Source organism: Microchirus variegatus (assembly GCF_963457635.1).
Source record: "Microchirus variegatus genome assembly, chromosome: 19".
Lineage (NCBI taxonomy): Eukaryota > Metazoa > Chordata > Actinopteri > Pleuronectiformes > Soleidae > Microchirus > Microchirus variegatus.
In genome coordinates, this window is record NC_139820.1 from 3,958,885 (window position 1) to 3,979,734 (window position 20,850).

At 41.2% G+C, this 20,850-nt stretch overlaps 1 protein-coding gene across 1 annotated transcript in view; it reads left to right on the forward strand.

Moving 5' to 3' along the window:
- Window positions 1-9,501, forward strand: part of cacna1ib (calcium voltage-gated channel subunit alpha1 Ib) — a gene marked incomplete at its 3' end in the record, with an annotated part of 154,744 nt that extends 145,243 nt beyond the window's left edge. The window contains exons 34-37 of the mRNA XM_083905613.1: window positions 2,306-2,440; window positions 4,529-4,691; window positions 6,781-6,995; window positions 8,842-9,501. Coding sequence (XP_083761739.1) covers window positions 2,306-2,440; window positions 4,529-4,691; window positions 6,781-6,995; window positions 8,842-9,501 — 1,173 coding nt within the window. The remainder of the gene's footprint in view (window positions 1-2,305; window positions 2,441-4,528; window positions 4,692-6,780; window positions 6,996-8,841) is intronic.
- Between the last annotated feature and the right edge of the window lie 11,349 nt (window positions 9,502-20,850).

Sequence of the window (20,850 nt, forward strand, 5' to 3'; positions counted from 1 at the left end):
CCGTGCCAGTTCCGTGTCATGCCGGTTCCGTGTCGTGCCGGAGCCTTGCCGGTTGTGTGCCGTGCTCGGTCCGTGTCGTGCCGGTTCCGTGCCATGCTGTGCCGTTCTGGTTCCGTGCTATGTCGTGTCAGTTCCGTGTCGTGCCGGTTCCATGCCGTGTTTTCCCTTAATTTTAAGTTGTCAAATTACTTTATTTTTATATTTTTTTGGTGGTAAATGGTACACAACTCCTTATATGGACATTATATGGGCGGGAGTGTTTATAATTCGCATATTCTGGCTTTAAAAAAATGTGTTTTTCTTCGTCGTCTTACGTGTGTGTCGAGTCAAAGTTACGATTCATTTCATATCGCGTTTTTTAGTCGCGATTTAAAGTAGCGACAGTTGTGCAGAAGTCCCAAAAATGGAGCGTTTTTATTTTCTTTTGAACTTTGAATTGCACTGACTAACCTGATTTTCTACATTTTTGAGTATAGTTTTTGCTCTGGCGTGTTTATATCGTTGGTGAAAATCAGGAAAAAATAGGATACGAGACGCTCTATATTGCACATTGGTATATAGCCTCTGCACGTTTGGAAAAAAGCAGCTAAAATGATCCATAAAACCCCCTGCCTGGTTGTCGAATCAGTGAAATTTCTCAAATTACCCACGTTTGTGAACACGTATAATTATAATTACTACCATTATCATATTATCATCTGCCTCACGGACTCACAAAAGGTCCAGCTTCTCAAAAATCTCCCTTCGTATATATGGAGTCGTTCCACCTGACGATTGATGCCTCAAAGCCGCCCTGCGTTCACTCATGACGCACACGCAGGCGTCACATCAGTCACATGTAAACGACCAAAAACAATTTTCACAGAGGTGATCCCGTGAAGTCGACGCCATGCATGTGCAGATTGCATATTTCAATCTGCAGCTCCATGTGTGTGTATGTGATTAAATTTCTATCTGCATACATTCAATAACAAGTTCACCCCGGACCTTTTGCGACGGCATGAATGCAAATTTTTCCGCAATCTGACGTGACCTTCACTTCTTGTCTTTTGATATATTTTATTTGCTTTTTCAACTTGTATTTTTTATTTTGACTTCTTGTCTCTACCCTTGCCCTTGATTTTATCCGTCTTATTTATTCGATTTGCTCTGCCTTCAGTGAAGTGGAACGCTTTGGCAAAAATGTTGACATTTTATGTTTCCAAGGCACGTTTCACACACAATGGAAAAATAAAAAATCCAGTTTGTAAGAATTTGTGACATCTAGTGACTCCCGACCACAAAAGGAAAAGACGGTGGCCTTTGCATACCAAAAAGGTTCCCGTCCTTGTTGTTAGTGTAGTGTAAGCTAGTAGTGGGTATGCAATATGAGCTTAAAATTCTAACTCTATTCCATCATGACATCACAATAAAGATATTCGTGATGATATTTCCCATAATTTCAAAGTAAAAGTGCTTGTTTCGATATATGGAGCGACGCGTACCTCACAATCGTGACATATTTATGACGCTAAATAAATTAATAAATCTAAAATTAAGCGATAACTGTCAATTAAGACAATTTACTCGTGCTTAACCTTATATATCACAATAGCAGAATTTCAAAGTAAAAGTGCTTGTTTTGATATATGGAGCGACGTATACCTCACAATTATGTGTATATATGTATATGTGTATATATGTGTATTTATGTATATATGTATGTATGTATATGAATGTATGTATATATATGTATGTATGTATGTATCTATATATATATATGTGTGTATATGTGTATGTATGTGTATATATATGTGTATATATATGTATATATATATAAATATATGTACGTGTATATATGTATGTGTATATATGTATATATGTACGTGTGTATATATGTACATATATATATAACTAAGGCTTAAACCTTAAAGTTTTGTCCTTGATCATAAACATAGATTTACTAAAAATTGACTAAAATAATTTGTTCCCACGACCGAGAATCAGAGGTAAGTTTATGATTAGAGCAAAATTAAAGCTATACGCTAACATGAGTGTGATTTAAAGCTACGGCTTTGAACCCCAAAGGAACATTTACACGTAAAGAATGTGGCCTTTATTCAAAGACGAGCCATTTTTTTCAATGAAAAAGTCATGTAGATTATGATCAAAAATGAAGAAAGTAAGAATTTAAATCTCGCGTACGCCTCACAGACGACTCTACTGTGTGACTGTGGATGTTCTATTCTTGGTAAATTGCATATACGCTGAGGTTGTCTGTGATGCCGTGATGCCATACCGGCTACGCCGTGTCTTTGTCGGACAGATCCGACTGGCCGAGGTGGAGCAGGCGTCGCTCATGTCGGAGCAGCTGTCGGACAAGTCGTCGTCTCCGGCGCTGCCCGATGACCTCAGCCTCGACGAACACAGCAACTACCAGCTGCTGGTCAGAGACAGCCAGGTACACACACACACACACACACACACACACACACACAAACACTGCATGCTCGTGTCAAGAGCATAGAGGGAGGCAGGTGTTTTAATCAGGCGCTAGAGCATGTAAATAGTAATTAATGATGATTAGCAAGATGGAAGAGGAAGAGGTGTGACACGAGCTGTGAACACTCAAAGCCCCAGAGATACAGTGTGTGTGTGTGTGTGCAAAAAAAAAAAAAGTGAAAAAGCCTTTTTTAAATCAACTATAATCCTGGATTGACTGTTTTTGACTGTGAAGAGCTGTAGTATACTTGATTTTAATCCGGTTCAATATGCAAGTACAATGACGAGGGGGCTACGTATATCATGTGCAAAATGTGCAAACCGTTGGCCTTTAATGGATGCAAATTTAAAAACACTAAAGAGTGCGTCTTAAACACAAAGGACAAGACGTACGCACTTGGATCTCTCTTCAAATTCCTCTCTCTGCTTTCAAGCGTCTTTATTTATAACACATCTCTATACTCTATACTATTTTTCTGTTTTTGAGAGGGGTTGTGAGGCTTTTTACGGGCATTCTTTTAAGGCACCATGTGTCAAACTCAAGGCCCGGGGGGGCCAGATGTGGCCCGCGAGTGATTAATTGGTCTTAAAAATCTGTGTTAAAATAGGTCTACGCTGCTTTAACCTCTTCTTCACGGTTGCCCCCGACACCGGGGCAGCGTCAGACGCCGCGACAAAAGCGTCATAAAACCATGTCTAACTTTAACAAACACAGAAAATGCTGCATATACACAGAAAGGTCAGAAACTCAGCTAAACTCTCATATAAATCATTCTTATGTTCACGAAACACCGTTAAAACACGATGGATCAAACCAATAGGAGTGGAAAGAAAAACGTTACGCACCGCACAGGAAGCATCGATTAACAGCGAGTTATCTTTTTTTTTTTTTTTTGTCAAAACAAGTTCTTTTTAGACCAATAGTGACATATAAATAAAATTAAATGGGTTTTTAATCATTTGGTACCTAAGAAATCTCAAATGGCACAGATGGTGCCAAACTGTGCCGAAAGACTAAAACCTCTGCAATTTCACTCTGCTTCTTTTCAGCAGCATTTTGTTTGGGCACGTAATTTTTTTGAGCAGGGACTCCAAAAAGAGGGTCAGGGAAGAAGTGGTTAAGGCATGCCTCGACCATAAACTACATTACCCACAATGCATGGCGATTGCATTACCCACACTAGATCGCAGCGCATCATCATGCAACGAGTGAAACTGAATAAGTAATAAATACAGAAAGTTATTTAGCAAAATGTTACGTAATAGTTACCTTTAATATACATTACATTTGGTTACATTTATTCGATATGACACTTACATCTGGCCCCTTTGATGGTAACCATTATGCTGATGTGGCCCTCAGTGAAAATGAGTTTGACTTTTTGAATTTTAAGGGATTTCAAACCTGTAGTTGGTGCTCTTTAGGCAACCGTGGTCATGTGATTACTTCATACATTTCTTACATAGGGTACCTTTAAGGGTTGCCCCAAAACAGTGGGAGGTGTTGGTTCATGGCTCGCTCGCTAACGTCTACGGTATGTGGCTTTAAAGCTCTTAAAGCTTTACAAGTAGCGTAAAGGGCTAACAAGTGTCCCCACAGGAATAGTGGAATAAAACTCATAAAACACTGATTTTGTGTGTCTGTTTGTGTGTAAGCATGTTCCACCTGGCTCGTTTCATCACTGCCGTTATTGAGGGCCAGTTCATTTGATCCGGTTTGCAAGTGACAGCGGCGACGACCGAGCAATTTGAAGCTTTGAAGCCCCCCTCGCCTTTTTATTTTATTTTTACCTCATCAAATTTAATCAGACTTGTGTTGTTGATGGATAAAGGAGAGGGATGGAACATGAAAAGCGAGCTTTTTTTGAAATTGGAAACAACATTGTACTCGGGATTTCTATTATGACAGGAGGAAATGAAAGGCTTCAGTTTTTTTCGGTATCACTCGTGCTCCGATGAACATCCGCGACACACCTGGATATCACGCTTATTCTGTCTCCATCTCTTTGTTTCTCTGTTACTCTCTTTCCACCCGTCTTGTTCTCAGATGGGCAGCAGCGACTCCCACAGTTCAGAGGAGCTGCCCGCTCAGGTGGGCTACAGAGGGCTCCGTCCGTCCAGTTATGGGAGCGAGGACGGGGTCCGGGAGTTGTTTGAGGTGGGCGTCCATCGTCGGGCGAAGCAGCAGAGCCCCGCACATGTCCCAGGTAGTGTACAAATAATTTTATACAATAATAATACGATAATTCTTCCTAAAACTGACCTGGACTCAAATCGCTAGAAGAACTCTGACCTGATGCTGAGCTAATGCTAACATCAGCTTCGCTAATTGAATCGTTTTATTTTTTTCATCTTTAGCTGATGAAGTAAAAGAAACAACGACGTTGGTACGGCGAACACTAGAAGAATCCTGACCCAAGAAACAAGCTAAGCTAATGCTAACGGCAGCTTAGCTGTTCTTTATTTTCAACTTTAGCAGACGAAGTAAAAGAAACAACGACGTCGTAACGGCTAACACTAGAAGAATCCTGACCCACGAAACAAGCTAAGCTAATGCTAACAGCAGCTTAGCTAACTGAATTGTTTTATTTTTAACACTTATTCATGTTCTTTATTTTCAACTTTAGCAGATGAAGTAAAAGAAACAACGATGTTGTAACGGCGAACTCTAGAATAATCCTGACCCAAGAAACAAGCTAAGCTAATGCTAACGGCATTTGTTGGGGGGTCCTTTAACAAATTTGAAGAGTTTTCCCTGCCTTTAAGTCAACATCTGTGTCTTTACCAAACATTTAATTAAAAAGTGATTATAATAAGAAGACATTATCCTCAAATTTGGTCTTTATCTGGATTTGTAGTGATTTAGGTCAAAAACTGGGTCCCCATATACAGTCTCGGGTCACAGGATTTCAATAAAACACCACTTTGTCTAAATAGTTTTTTGGTATTCAACACCACTGAAATAGTTCAATTCCATCTCCCACGTCAATTGAATCACATTAAGACGATCTCTCATCAGCGTTCCTTATTATCTTATGTCGGGAGGATGTGCGGTGACCCCTTGCTGCTGATTTACCGCCACAATTTCATTAAGCCGTGACTTTGATGCAACAATGACAGTAGGGGCATTTTTTTTCCCCTCCACAGATTGAGAAGCAGGTACGCCAATAATTGACTTCCAATGCAATTAAAGCTGTGATAGATGAGGCCAGCAGCAGCAGGACGGACGCAGTCGTGTTGATGAATGGCACGTTATGACCCACAACTCTACCCCCCGCAGTAATATGGTTGTCATCGTGGAGCATTAAACGTCAAAGTCAATTAAAAACAAAATCGCATTTCATCTTCGGACCTTATATCCACCTTTTTATAAATAGCAATGTTTGACTTTAGATGAAACCCTTTCTCGAAAACATGCTAAATCAAATCCCTGTTAAAGTAATGATTAATCTCAATGGGACTCACCTGGTTACATACAGGTTAAATAAAATAACATATATGACACACAGTTCTAAAGACTGTAAAAAGACATTTTTAGATTGAGTCAAATGTGTGCTAAGGATTTAATTGAGATTCTCTCATTATAATAATATGCAATAAATGTCAAATTGTCCTTATATTTTGTGTAATTTTATATAATATTAAGAAATAATAATCAATCCATCCATCTGTTGCTTTATAATAATAATAATTAGCATTATTGATAATAAAAATGACATTAATACATTTGTTTTATAGCAATAACAGGAAGGGGGGAAATTGCAGGGGAATAAAAAAAGGGTCCCAGGACGGAACCTTGGGGCACACCAGAGAAAATTACACACTTATTACACAAAACTTTTTTGACAATTGGTTACCATTTTGGCTGTCCAAAGACTGTCAGAACCATTTCCACTGAACCTGTGTAACAGTGAACACTTGAAGAACTGACAAGAAGCTAAGCTTACGCTAACAGCAGCTTAGCTAACTGAATTGATTTATTTTTAACACTTATTCATGTTCTTTATTTTCAACTATAGCTGATGAAGTAAAAGAAACGACAACGTTGTAACAGTGAACACTGGAAGAATCCTGACCCAAGAAACAAGCTATGCTAATGCTAAAAGCAGCTTAGCTAAGTGAATTGTTTTATTTTTAACACTTATATATGTTCTTTATTTTCAACTTTAGCTGACGAAGTAAAAGAAACGACAACGTCGTAACAGCGAACACTAGAAGAATTCTAACCCAAGAAACAAGCTAAGCTAATGCTAACAGCATTAGGTTTATAATTCAATTGGATTAACCCTTTTCCCCCAGATAACGATGGAGAAAGCTGCTGTGGAGGTGGCGGCAGGTCTTCGCCTCTCTTCCATCTACCAGCAGACTTCTTTCATCCGGCTGCCGCAGCTCATCCGGGGAGTCCCGGGAACGGCGTCGGCCCAGGGGACAGGGGCCCGTCGATGTTGGCCTCCCCGGCCTCGTGGGCCTCCCTGCGCTCGCCGGGAGCCAACAGCAGACCCCTGAGCTCTCAGGTATTATGAGCAGACGGATGGTTGGGCAGATAGACGAACGGAAAACTGACGCGAGTATCGGGGTGCAACGCGTCGGAGACAATGTGGTGCCGTGTAAACAGATGATTCCCGGGGAGGACGTGCAGCGAACCGTACTTGTCAGGCAGTCAGAAGGGATTTGCCAAACGAGGTATAATGTCGAGCGAGCTCGCGATCTGGAAGCTTGTTACTGTGAAAACACCTCAAGCTGTCACCGCAAATGCATCAAAGACTGACGCGAGATATCGATTCAGACGTCCTTTTTTCCTGACAGGTTGTCAGTTTTTTTGTCAAAAGGTGGCCGCGGTTAGAAATCAACTCTTCGGAGCGATGTGGTCAGAGCGGCCTCTCTCGTGTCGCCTGCGGACGATCAGCTCATTGACGTCCGACTATCGCGCGTGAAATCTCTCGACGACTCATTTTACTTGTAATTAAAGCCAGGCGCCGATCTACAGCGGAAAAAATCACCACCTCCCTTCTCTTGGCTCTAGCATGAAACGAGAAGCCTTTATTTCAGTTCTTGTTCCCCGCGTAACCATAGAGACGGATTTCTCTCTCGTCTACCTGTTTGGTTTGTTTAGCTCGTGCCTGAGTGCCTCTGTGATCCTCAGCTGCAACAGTAATGCTCCGTGGCGCTCGGCTAATTAGCCCCGACCAGCCCCGTGTCTGATACCGACTTTGTTGTTCCCCCTCTCTCCCTTCGTGCTCCTTCTCACGTCCTGTTTCTTCGCTTTCCTTAATCTCGTCGTCATGTTTGTTTTTCCTTTTTGTGTGGCTTTCGAGTCTTTGGGATTTTTTTTCTGGCCAAAATCCCCCCTTGTTTTTTGTTTTTTTTTGTTTTCCCCCCTTTTATCATAATCTCTCACTCTCCCTTGGGTCTTGTATGCCGAGAGCACGGTATGCACCAGTGCCAGTGTTGGCAATAAGGATCAATGCCCTTCAGCCAATAAAGCGACAACAACATCCTATATGACACAGTGGGTGTGCTATACTACTCATTCTGTTTCATTAAAACTCCAAACGTACTTAGAAATGGAATAGTTTATATTTCAAATTTGCTGTTTTTCAAGTGGGTTCCCTCTGCTCGGTTCAGGTCCTTTATTGGAGACTTTAATGGCTGCATAAATAGAGCAAATTCAGCACAGTCCCTGTTTAATACTGTTTATTTTCCCCTTGTTTTTCTTTGTTAGAGCAGGGAATATCTTTTAGAGGGGGTTTAAACTCCAGCTCCAACAATGAATGGATTAACCATTTAAAAATCAACGACTAATTTAATTTAATTTAATTACCACATAGTCTGGCTATTCATTCATTCATTGGCCTGAGTTGAAGTTTTTCCCCATTCCAGCTTCCTTACATTTAAATATGTTTTGGTTTGTTTGTTGTTATATGACCCATAAACTGAATGACTACACTAAGTAGAACCATATAAGGTTCTTCAGCTTGTCCTCATAGGAGAACCCTTTTTGGCTCCAGGTAGAACCTTTTTGGAACTCTTTCGGAGGGTTCCACCAAGAAACATTTTAAAACCCTTTATTCAGGAAATGGGGTTTTAAAGGGTTCTCTGGATCAAAATGGTTCTTACTGGAACCATTAGTGTTACCAAGAACCCTTTCCTGAAGAAAGGATTTTTCAGAAGCAAATGGCTCCAGGTAGAACCTCAGCCCTTGTAGAAGGACCCTTTTGGAACCCTTATTTCTAAGAGTGTAGTATATTATTTTACTGTAGTTCAAAGGTGTCATTTAGGAGCTTCATTTTAAATTAACATTTTTTCCTGTATCCTTATGTTTAAAACGTGCTGATCTTCCCTTTCCTTCTTTGTGTGCAGCACCCATCGCACAGTGACTCCTCCCTGGCCACGGGCAGTTCTGAGGGCAGCCTGCAGACCACTCTGGAGGAGGGTCTCAGCTTCAGCGTCTCCCCGCATCGGGAACTGCACCTCCCGGTGCCTCTCCTCTGCCCTCTCCCCGGCCACGGCTTACATCCCCAGGAACCAGTCTCAGGAGACCGGGGCGACGCCTTACTTAAGAGACGCAGTAATACCGTTTCCCTCAAAGCCACCAGGGGGCACCAGAGGAGCCAAAGCAGCTGCGGAGGTGGCAGCACCAGCCCCGGCTGTCCCCGCCAAGACTCCATGGACCCTTCGGACGAGGACGTGGGTACCGGGACGGGCGGCGATGGCTGCCGGCAGACTTTTAACAGCGAACACTTGTCGGAAACGCTGATCAGCCTCTCGCTGACGTCGCTGCTCACCCCGGGCTCTCTGGCGCCCCAGTTGATCAAGAAATGTAACAGCACAGGTTCTCTGGACCAAACCAAACGCCACGTCTGCGGCGTGGACGCTCACGGCTACTTGGCCCATCCGTGGACGGAAGGGCGGCCGAGAGGCGCGGAGGAGGACGGCGAAGTAACGGGTTTCAACATGGGAAGCAGCAGCAGCAGCAGCAGCAGCCGACCGACAGACACGACCTCGAGGAAGAACAGATGAAAACACTGGTCGTCTGTCTGTGGTTGACCTATTTTACGAAATTTGCATTCCTGGATCGTCCGGACGTTGAGAGTAGAACTGGGAGAGACATGTGAAATCGTCCTGTGATACCATTTCTGGAATTCTCTCGTCATTCAGTCGTCTGTTTCTCGCTCTCTCTTCTTGGATGTGGCTGCTTGGGATCAGTCGTTTCTCACCAAAAGAATCTCGTCCGAGATTCGACGTCGTCCCCCATCCGCAGGATGTGTGTTTTCAGTTCGAAGGGACTTCCAGGATTCAGCCTGGCAGTTCCAGAGCTTCGCATTTCGAGCCACGCTGAAACGCGGAATATCCGGAAAGCCATCAGAGGGGGCAGGACTGCAAACCGTGCAGTTGATGGACGGACATTTCTGAAAGTAGTGTTATTTTGATGAAACTGCAAAAAAAAAAAAAAAAAAATTCTCTAAGAAGAAGAAGAACAGGGCTTGTTTGACCCACCGTGCCGTCAACCCTTTGTGCAAAAACAGTGTCGTCAGTATTGAAAAGATGGCTAACCCTGATGTTTCTTTTGAGGAAGAACTGAACTTTGTACAGTTGTTTCTTGTCGGGTTTGTTTGTTTGTTTGTTTGTTTTGTCGAAATCCATCAGTAAAAGTAGCATCGGTGTACTGAAGTTGACCGAATGTTGACACGTCTGTCTCCGTTTGTGAAGGAGAGGAAGCCCAGGAATATAGAAGCGAGAGAAGCCTGATAGTCTGAAAATTGACAACAACAAAAAAAGGGCCCTCTTTGAATAGAAGGAACGGAAATATGAATGCTGCTGAGAATACATGTGGGTTGTTAGTGGAAGTGTTGGCCACTTTGAGAGTGGACCCTTTGTGCTTTCTACTCCCCCCCCCCCCCCCTGAAAGGGCTAAAATGTATTGAGCGCAGACCTGGGCCAAATTCTATTGTCGAAAAAATGCTTTGCTATGTAAAACAGCAATTTGAAAGTGTCTTTAAAAACAAAACAAAAAAGGACCTTTTCCGATGCTAACCAGGCAAATGTGTCATAGAAATGTCTTGTAAGACAGATCAGACATTATTAGTAGAAAAAAATAATATAATAATAATAAGTTTCCTGTATTTACCCATTTTAAAGGCAGAAATAATTAAGTGTTCAGTACATCCAAAAAAGGTTTTCTACGGGTCAAAATTAATACTTAAAAATAAATAGAATATTTCATAGTGCAAATTGCCCCCAGCTCACATACAGCATCTCTACAACAGGAAGATGTTAAATTTGTCTTCCTATAGATAAGTGATTGGACTTTTTTACCCTTTGACAGTTTGCTCCATGAAAACTCAAGAAAGTCCAAGGGGCGATATGAAGAAACCATAACTTGGATCACTGAGTTGAGTTCCATCATCTTTCTCAAAGATACTTACTTCTTTCCAATTCACACTGATCTTGGCTATTTTAAAAATCACAGTAGCACAATGGCTTTTTTTGTAGAAAACAATCCTGTCCACACATGCTAAAAGTGCAAAAAGAACAAATCCCACTCTTAAGGGCGGCCAAAACAAATATTGCTCTGGTAGGCGAACACAAACGAAACTATGTAGCCTATGTACAGTATATGTAAGCATGTTAAAAGTCCAATGTTAGCTAATGCTAACACTAGCACAAGTTTGGCTACGTCCAAAACCGCAACACAACTCACCTCATATAAACAAACTTTGTTTTTGTTTATTTTTTGTCCTGTCTACACATACACTGTGAAAGGATATTAGTTTTCCCGAAAACCTAACCCCCAAAGCTCACAGTTAAAGCTAGGCATTCAAAAAATACCAGCCTACTTGTGGACTGGGCCTAGATAAAGCTACTGCTAGCAGCTAACACTAGCTTTATCTAGGTGATAAAGCTAGTGTTAGCTAACACTGGCCACCACCTGTGGAGGTGGACATGTAACGATGCTAGCAGCGCCAGAAAGGACACAATAAAAGATAGAAGTAATGAAGGTAAGATTACAACTTTATTTATGTTAGCGTACTTTCTTTTTTTAGCTAACTGAACATCAGAAACTGCTTTCTGACGCTTCTGTAAAATGGGTCGTGAGATTCTAACTTCTAAGATTCTAAGCTAACACCGAGCTATCTCAAGCGTTTGCACTTGTTACATTTGCTAGCAAGCCGCTAATGTACTTTAAATCACACATATTAAGAAAGATGCCAATGTTAAAGGTTGCTAAGGTTCGTATGGGGGTCACTTTACCATCAGAATACCAGGGATTTTGGGATTGGGAATTTGATTTTGTTTGTTTTTTTCTGCTTTAAACCCAAATAATTATTTGACTCAGGTCTGCTTGACTGTAGCAAGATATTAGAACTTTACCTGCGACTGTGGCAAGTTGGTTTAATCTGTCACTTTGACCAAAACATACGATGTAGTTGTGTCACAATCTTTAACATCTACTGTAGGTAAAGTTGGACCTATATGCTAGAGCCTGACAAATATGTTCTTATTTTGGAACATTTTAATGAGTATATCAGCCCAATATCTAATGCGCAGAGTGGTTATTAGCTATACTACTTATATGATAATTGGACGGTGAGCTGGAACTATCACAGGTGACATCAATTTAATTATAAAGAACTGTAAAATCAACTAAATGTTTGACATAAAATGTATGTAAAACCTCTTTTCTGCATTGCAAACATCCGAAAAACAAATCATAGCAATAATAATATTAATATAAATGACACAGTTTCCAATTTTGTTCTGCTGCATTGTTTATCCCGAACAAACAACACAACAGTTTTGCGAGCGGCTCATACGGGGCCCAGTTTTTATCACTGAACCGATAAATTGGTCGGGCTCTTGCGTGAAGCGCTAAATATTTTCATGTTCGCGTAACGCGCCGCACAAACACAAAGATGTCAACGTCGGCGTCGCTGCAGCCGTGCGAGACGCCGACGGAAAAAAGAGACCTCGATTGTTTATTTGACACTTTGTCATCGCTCTTATTCTCATTGACTTACGTTACATTATCTCCCTTTCACAGGGAAAAAAACCCAGACGTATAAAATGACTATTGACGACCTACCCCCCCCCACACACACACACACCTCTATTTGAGATATGCAATATGCTACAGTAGATGTACAGTTAGATGTATGAGACTCGTATAGATAGGCAATATGGTGAGAGGAGATTATATTTATGAATTCATGTGTTAGAATAAAATGTCACAGAGATTCAAAGGTCACTGAAAGGATGATGATGTATTCATGTATTCTAGAGTGTTGGCGTGCGTGTGTGTGTGTGTGTGTGTGTGTTTTATCCTTTTTTCTCTTCCATCTCCCCAGCCTGATTTTCTTCCTCCAAAATGCATGTGGGTTTGTATTCTCCCCCCCCCCCCCCCTCTGTTTTCTTAATGTCATTCTAGTGTCATATAAAAGTGAGATAGATTTTCAACTATCTTGGACTCTTGGAGTTGTTTTTTTCTCTCTCTCCTTGTGATGGTTTCTGCAGTTTCTACCTACTGGGTTGTGTCAATGGGTGTCAGTGGTGGTTTAATTTGTTTAAAAACCCATATTTAATCAAAAGACAGATGATATTTGACATCAGAGTTCCTCAGGAAGAAGGTCGCTCAAGGGCTTGTTTTTGCAATTTTCACCCAATTTAAGATTAAACCATGGAATCCAGATTGGTCACACGTGGTCTTGACACATTTTTGTGAAGTAATACAAGTGCAGTGTATTCACAGGAATTCCTTCTCCTTCCCACCATTGATGGAAATGGACGTCATCTCTGCAGGGTCCAGAAGCTGAAGCTAGTGGAGCCATGAAGGTACTGCAGGTACTAAACAAACTAACTAAAACAAAACCATGGGGATATTAATGATTTTAGTGCTAAGCTAACCGAGTAGTATCAAATTTGTATTTTGATTACAGTTTCAAGTCAAGTTTTTGGTGGTCCACAGGAAAGTTTTACAATTGAAATTCGCCATAGTATTCTTAAAGGTCTAGTGTTCAACATATATGAGGGTTTATCTGCAAAAAAATGTGATTTACTACCAATAAGGGGCCGCACGGTTGGTGTAGTGGTTAACTTTCTTGCCTTTGCAGCAAGAAGACCCCCAGAACAAGGGCCTTTCTGCAAGGAGTTTGCTTCCTCCCACAGTTGGTAGAAGATGGATGGATGGACTACCAATAAGTATGTTTGCATAAGAGTACGAAATCATAGTTTTAATGGCCTTAAGAATAAGATATTTACTACATTTGGCCTTGCTTTCCAAGGACCTGCCGTCTTGCACCGGCGTATTTCTGTGCTCACGCTCTCACGGTAGCCGTGTGATTATTGTGTGCCGTCGGATCGTTTTTGTGTGCAATCTGTATCTATTGTGCGAGAGATCTGATTTTCTGAGTGAGAGAGAGCGGAGATATGCAGCCATTTCCTTTTCACCATCAAGTTGCACGGATTTTCCTGCGCTCGTACCGTACGTAGCTCGTGCTAATCACAGCTAATGTCAAAGCTGATTGCTACGAGGCGTCAACGCAATCAATCTCGATGCACGAGATATAGAATGTGTCAACCTCGACTGCATCCAAATCATGGCGTCAAACGCGCATGACTGAGTGAGAGTCGAGTTCCTCCGGGCAACCTGAATTTGGTCTTTTCTGGTTTTGAAAAACCAACAAGATAGCACTGATAGCTCGTCACTTATTTCCCATTATTTGGCAAAGTAATGGAAAGTAGTATCTCGACAGTCGCGCGACGATGAGAAGAGCCGTGGACGCCGCGCTGGGCTTGTAAATTGACAAGTTTGACTCCACAGCACGTTCACGGGGAGGCTGCGAAAACGTCGCCGCTGCCACTTCTTGTAATTGAGCACAAACCGAGTGGCTTAGCACCTCTGCAAATAGCAAAAGTGCTACTGCGGTTGGTGTAGTGTGGTCAAACCGCCGACAAATGTTCCCTGTGTCGCATTCTGCTTCTTTGGGAACTTCGGCTACCGATGCTGATGCTAATGCTAATGCTAATGCTAATGCTATTTACATACAGTAGCTGACACAACTGGCACCATCCAGCCCTCACTCGTTGTGTGTTTTGGGGTAGATATGGGATCAGATTGGATGAGAAGCTACGAGTTAGCTTGTCCCCCTTGCGGTAATGGCAGCTTGAAGCGTCGCCGACATTAGCCGTCAATCGCTAATAGTCTCCCTCGCTTTCTGTGTCTCTTTGGGAAGAAGCTGCCCCATCAAATTCAAGTGACGATCTCCGCGTAACGTCAGGTACTTAGCCGATCCTCTCATTCTGTCATTTTGCCGAATTTAACGTTGCTTGATTATGAAATCCAACAGATATTGAATGGGTGTGCTGTTCTAGTTTGATATAAATAAGAATATTGGTTTTTAAGAAGCTTTGTTGAAAGTGTCGTTAACTTTATATGTTGCGCACATGGTCATGGCCATCTGGGTGCTAAGAATAGATACAGAATTGTACAGAATTATAGATATAGCCCAGTAAAACCATTGGGAGAGAGATGAAGCAGATGGGATATACAGTATATATATATATATATATCTCTCTTTATGTGTGTTTTTCAGTGGTCGTTACCAGGATGAGCTACACCTGAGTGACACCTGTCAGGGGGAAATAAGACGCACCTGTTCTGTTCTGGATCTGTCATCTCCTGTTCTGGTTGTTACTCCCCGAGTCCAACGTCAGGAGCCTTCGAGTGTCTTCTTCGACGTCTTGTCCGTACAACTTTGAGGTGAGTGCTGTGACGCTTTATTTATTACTTCTGTAGCAGTAAAACTGTATTAGTACGAAACGACAGATCCCAACAACGACTTTTTCCTTCATCTACTTCTTCAATTTAGCAGCTGTTGAGTTAATATTAAGTGCATGACTGCCATGATTTACAATCTGGGAGTGTGGATTAGAGATTATAGCCTGCCCATTAATTAATTCTGTCTGCTTAAGAAGAGTATATAAATCAGAAATGTCTGTGCTAATTTTAATTAAGACATGTGTTATAGTCCCCACCGACAAAAAATATATACTATTATAAAGAGATAAATGTGTTATTCTATCATCAGAAAGTGGATCTGAGATACGTTTGACATTAAATTTGACAAAAAGTCAGGTTTTATGAGTAAAAAAATGTGTCTAATTTAATCCGAATTAGACAAAGATCAGCATCATAATGATTTTAAGTTCATATATTTGACCAAGTGGGGGAAAAATGGGTTAAAACTACCCTTTTACCCTGCTAACCACCTAAATACAAAAGTTACTACTAGCACTTTTTTGCGTCACTTTTTAAGCCCCTCCCACTTCACCGAAGGTTTTTCTGACGTAAATTTTCACCAGGATTGATGCACTGGCTAAAATCTGTGAGTTTTTGGCGGAATAATTATAATAACAAGGACCGCTCGTAGGACAATGACCCTCGCCCCACACACCAGAAATTTCGTTACAAAAAGTGGAATTTTAAAGTAGTTTTCCTGCCGTTTTAACGTCAATTTTGTCGTACAAAAAAACCCTTTGACAACTTTGAATCATTAACTTGTCTAGAACACAATATGGAGTTTGCCGCGGCTAGCTCAAACGTGCTAGGACGAGTTTGGTCAATTGCGTAGACTAGCCATTTTAGTTTTTCCAAAATGGCCGACTGCTGGGTGGGCGGGGCAAATGGAAGTATATTGGAAATTTTGTTTGGAATCATGAGAACAACAAAAGTACCAAGTTTGGTTAAAATCGGAACATCTTTGTGCGACTTAGACAGAAAAAATTTTCTCTTGCGTCAAAAATGTGAAAATCACCAAATTTCTTTTTTCTGGCCATGCCCTGCCTTCTGGGGGGCGCTATAGAGCCCTGGGGTTAAAAGTGAAAATGCATCTGTTAAAGAAATGAAAAAAAAAAATTATTCCGGGTACATCCAAGTAAAAAAAATGGCCGTTTGTTTTCGCTGCTCACAACTAAACCAACAGGGTAACACGGGTGTAAACACGATTTCCTTAGACGACTGCAAACACAGCGTTAAACACCTGCATTATTTGGCTGCAGCTGGCAGTCAAACTCGTCCCAATGTCCAATTAGTCGTGGTCTCTGCTGTCTCCTCCCCTCGCTATAATCAGTCTGATGGGATCCTGGGAAATAATCTCCTCCGCAAATATTTGTTTCGTTGTAAACAACAGATTGTGTCGCTGTGCTATTACTGCTTCACATTTAATTTATTTTTCTTTTCTTTTTTTTTTCTAATTCTCTCACCCTGACAAACCCCCGGTTGCTTTGGAAACTGTGCGCTGTTAAATTAAAAGAGAGAATCTTCCTCACCTTGCTTTGTTTGTCTTATTATGCAGTAAAAGAGACCTTTTTTTTATTTAATAATACAGTTTAATTACAACAGTTAACATCAACTAAACGCACCGTTTTTTTTTGGCACAAAATACATTTGGCCTCGTCAAAAATGATATTAAGGGTTCATCTGTATGAGTGATACTGTTTTACTGTACTATAATAAGTACTTTTTATGTACTATTCGAGAAGAGTTACGCGATACGTGTCGGGTATTTTTGCGCTGTATTATAAAGTGTTACCGAAAAAGCTCTTATCGTTAAACTCTAAATACCATAAAGTCATCTCACACACACATAAATGTCACCCATCAATGTCTTATTGACTCGGGTCAAGCCCGAGCTCTCGAGCAAACGGCTTCGAAATGAGAATCGATTGTGTTGGAACGATTTCTGGAAAAATATCTGTATCTGAAGAGCCAGAAAAAAACAACATTTGCTCAACTATCACTCGCCAACGCTCGTACCGACTTCCTCGTAGCAAAGACTCTAAACATTACAGGAATAGGTTTTCCCCCATTCCTCGACCTGTGTGTCAGTAAGAAATCAACTTACAGAGATGCAATTTATTCTGAGCCAGAGGTTTAACAGCGAGGTCGCCAAAGCAGGGAATTATTATGAGAGAGTGGCCCCAAGGAACAGTTGATAATGTTAACCCATTTGTGAGAATCCCCTTATACGTGTACCCGACTGTGCGTTGACTCCAAACTCGGCCCAAAGCAACTCTGTCTCCTAGAATTAAAGTTCCCACCCAACCAAACTACATTCAAATTTACTTACCACGTATTTCCTTTACTGTATCTTAACCATGGTTGGTGAAAATGTATTTGTAGTCGAGGTCTAATCATAACAAAAAGGACCTCATTGGGCCTAGGAAACCAGGAAACAAACTCTATTAAAGGTCCCGTATGATGCAAAATCGACTTTTTAATCATTTAAAACCTTATATTTGGGACTCTGGAGGTCCTATGAGTAGGCAAAGTGTGAAAAAAAGATGACTCAGTCATGATTTTGTGGTCCTCCTCAGTCTACGTACAGGAGATAAAACGCGCGTTGTTGACTTCCGCGCTCACTGGGACGTCACGTCAATGCGCTAAATTCCTGGAATTGTTGTCTCGCGGAGCTCCGCTTTGTCCGTAAAACACGCGAGAGCGCTGGCGAGGGCGACGGTATCCGAAAAACCGGAAGTCTGTGAAAATATCTATTTTTGGCTCCACAGTGCAGCACAGAGTTCTACACAAACTTCCAGCCTCAGAGGATTTATCTGTCCAGTGGATACATGTTATACATGACGGCAACGTGCCTGCTAGAGCCTGCTAACGATCACTTTTCCAAATGCTAACTGCTGTTATCTCCCAGTAGCCTCTGTAGCTGATGTAATTCCCTGTCCCTTAAGTTTCATTTAACTTTTTTTAAGGTGGACTTTTAAGGTGGACCTAAAGGGATGCTACTAAACCGAGCGTTCCGAACAGGGCTGTTTCGGCAGAGTGATTGAACTGCTGTGGTGCTTCATTCTTATGGTTTTTTTGACCAAAGCATGTCACAGGCATGTTCATTAGGACACCAGGGAACGAGTTTAACTTGGAGAAATAGGGTATAATATGTCCTTTAAAGCACAACTGTATGTCCTACGTGGGTGGACAGCATTCGGATGTGACACTCTCAATTGAAAACACAGGAGAATATTGTCATAAAATCAAGAACTTTTCAGATATTTGGTCTCCAACACTCAGTTTACTCGGAATTTAGCGTCACTTTTGCCTGGGCCTACCCAAGTCTCTTGAAAAAGACCCCTGATTCGGAAATAATACAAAAGTTAGCTTTTGGTCAAGATGCTATTACTCGGAAAACACACACACACACGTAGCCTAGCCGTTAGCATCACCAAGTCACTTAATCTTAATCCCGACTCAGAAATGAGATTCTGCCTCATTTAGTCCCCCCCAAAAGACTACCAGTACTGACAAGGTTAGCGTTTATGCCAGGAAACGTGTTAAAGAGGCAACACAACCACACACACACACACACACACACAGACACACACATGACGTCCTTGACAAACCAAGTGTGACCAATTGATGGAATTCATAATAAGATAAGAGCTCGCGAGAGTGCTGGTGAGAGCAACGGTATCCGAAAACCCGGAAGTCCACGAAAAGTTCTATTCTTGGCTCCACAGTGCAGCACAGAGTGCTACACAAACGTCCAGCCTCAGAGGATTTATCTGTCCAGTGGATACATGTTATATATGACGGCAATGTGCCTGCTAGAGCCTGCTAATGATCACTTTTCCACAAATGCTGTTTACTGAATGTGTAGCGGAGAATTTAGCGTCACTTTTTCCTGGGCCCTGATTTCGGAAAAAATACGATAGGTAGCTTTTAGGTGTAATTAATTGAAGAAAACACACGCACATAGCCTAGCCGTTAGCATCACCAATTCACGTCTTAATCCCGACTCAGAAATTAGATTCTGCCTCATATAGTGCCCCCTAAAAAAAAATATCAGTCCTTGCAAGGTTAGTGTTTATGCTAGGAAACGTGTTAAAGAGGCAACACAACACACACACACACACCGACACACACAAGACGTCCTTGACAAACCAAGTGTGACCACTTGATGGAATTCACTGTGCAATAATAAGATAAGAGCTCTTTCAATTTCATTCAGATTCCCATTAAAGAAATGTAATTAGGGCACAGAGAGTGAACCGGGCGGACACACGGATAGCCAATTAACCGGCGGAGCGGCTACATGTGCGTTTCCTGTCTGTCTGCAGCGTGTGCCGCACAATAAAAAAGGACCGCCAAGGGTGGGGGGGGGGAAGCTGTGCCACGTGATTATCATCTCCTGCTCAGGCTTTACTTGTCGGTCAGAGTATGCGAGGAAACAATGGGAGAAAAGTGGTTAAAAATGAGCGGCGTGAAGGCGCCAATCGCGTGCGCACGGCGTCTGGCACGCCGGCGTCTTCCTTCTGCAGCCGACAGAACAGCGCCGGGAGACGTCAGAGGATTGCGATGCTGCTGTGTGTGTGTGTGTGTCTTTGAGGGCAGAGACAGATGCTCTGACAGACACAACACACACATACGGACGTTATTGTGGACGCACAATCTGTCTTTAACACACACCAAACGACTGAGCGTTTGTTTGCACAGACGCCAGAGACTCGTGAGCGTGTTTACGTGCTGCATCTGTTTGGCGTTAAAGTGACAGTGATAGTAAAAGAGTGAATGTGAACTGTTTGGGGAGCCGTTTGTAAAGCGGCACTAACTGACACATTTTGTCACATTTAGCTTCAACACAAACAACGTTTTGGAAAAAGTGGTATGAATTTTTGAAAGTGACCTTTTTTCTTTTTTTGCACATTTACAACAATATTTGTTAACTTAGAAATGTATTGAATAGTTAAATCTAAATATAAAATGTTACACCTGAATGTTGAATCTGAATGTAAATGTTAAATCTTAATTCTAAATCCAGATGTTAAATCTAAATGCTAAATCGAAATGTTGAATCTAAATGCTAATGCTAAATTGAAATGTTAAATCGAAATGCTAATGCTAAATGCAAATGGTAAATGCAAATGGTAAATCTAAATTCTAAATCTAAATGTTACATCGAAATGCTAAATCAAAATGTTAAATCGAAATGTTAAATCTAAATTCTAAATCTAAATGTTACATCGAAATGCTAAATCAAAATGTTAAATCGAAATGTTAAATCTAAATTCTAAATCTAAATGTTATATCGAAATGCTAAATCAAAATGTTAAATCGAAATGCTAAATCAAAATGCTAATGCTAAATCGAAATGTTAAATCTAAATTCTAAATCGAAATGTTATATCGAAATGCTAAATCAAAATGTTAAATCGAAATGCTAAATCGAAATGTTAAATCGAAATGCTAATGCTAAATCGAAATGTTAAATGCTAAATCAAAATGTTAAATCGAAATGTTAAATCCAAATTCTAAATGTAAATGTTATATCGAAATGCTAAATCAAAATATTAAATCGAAATGCTA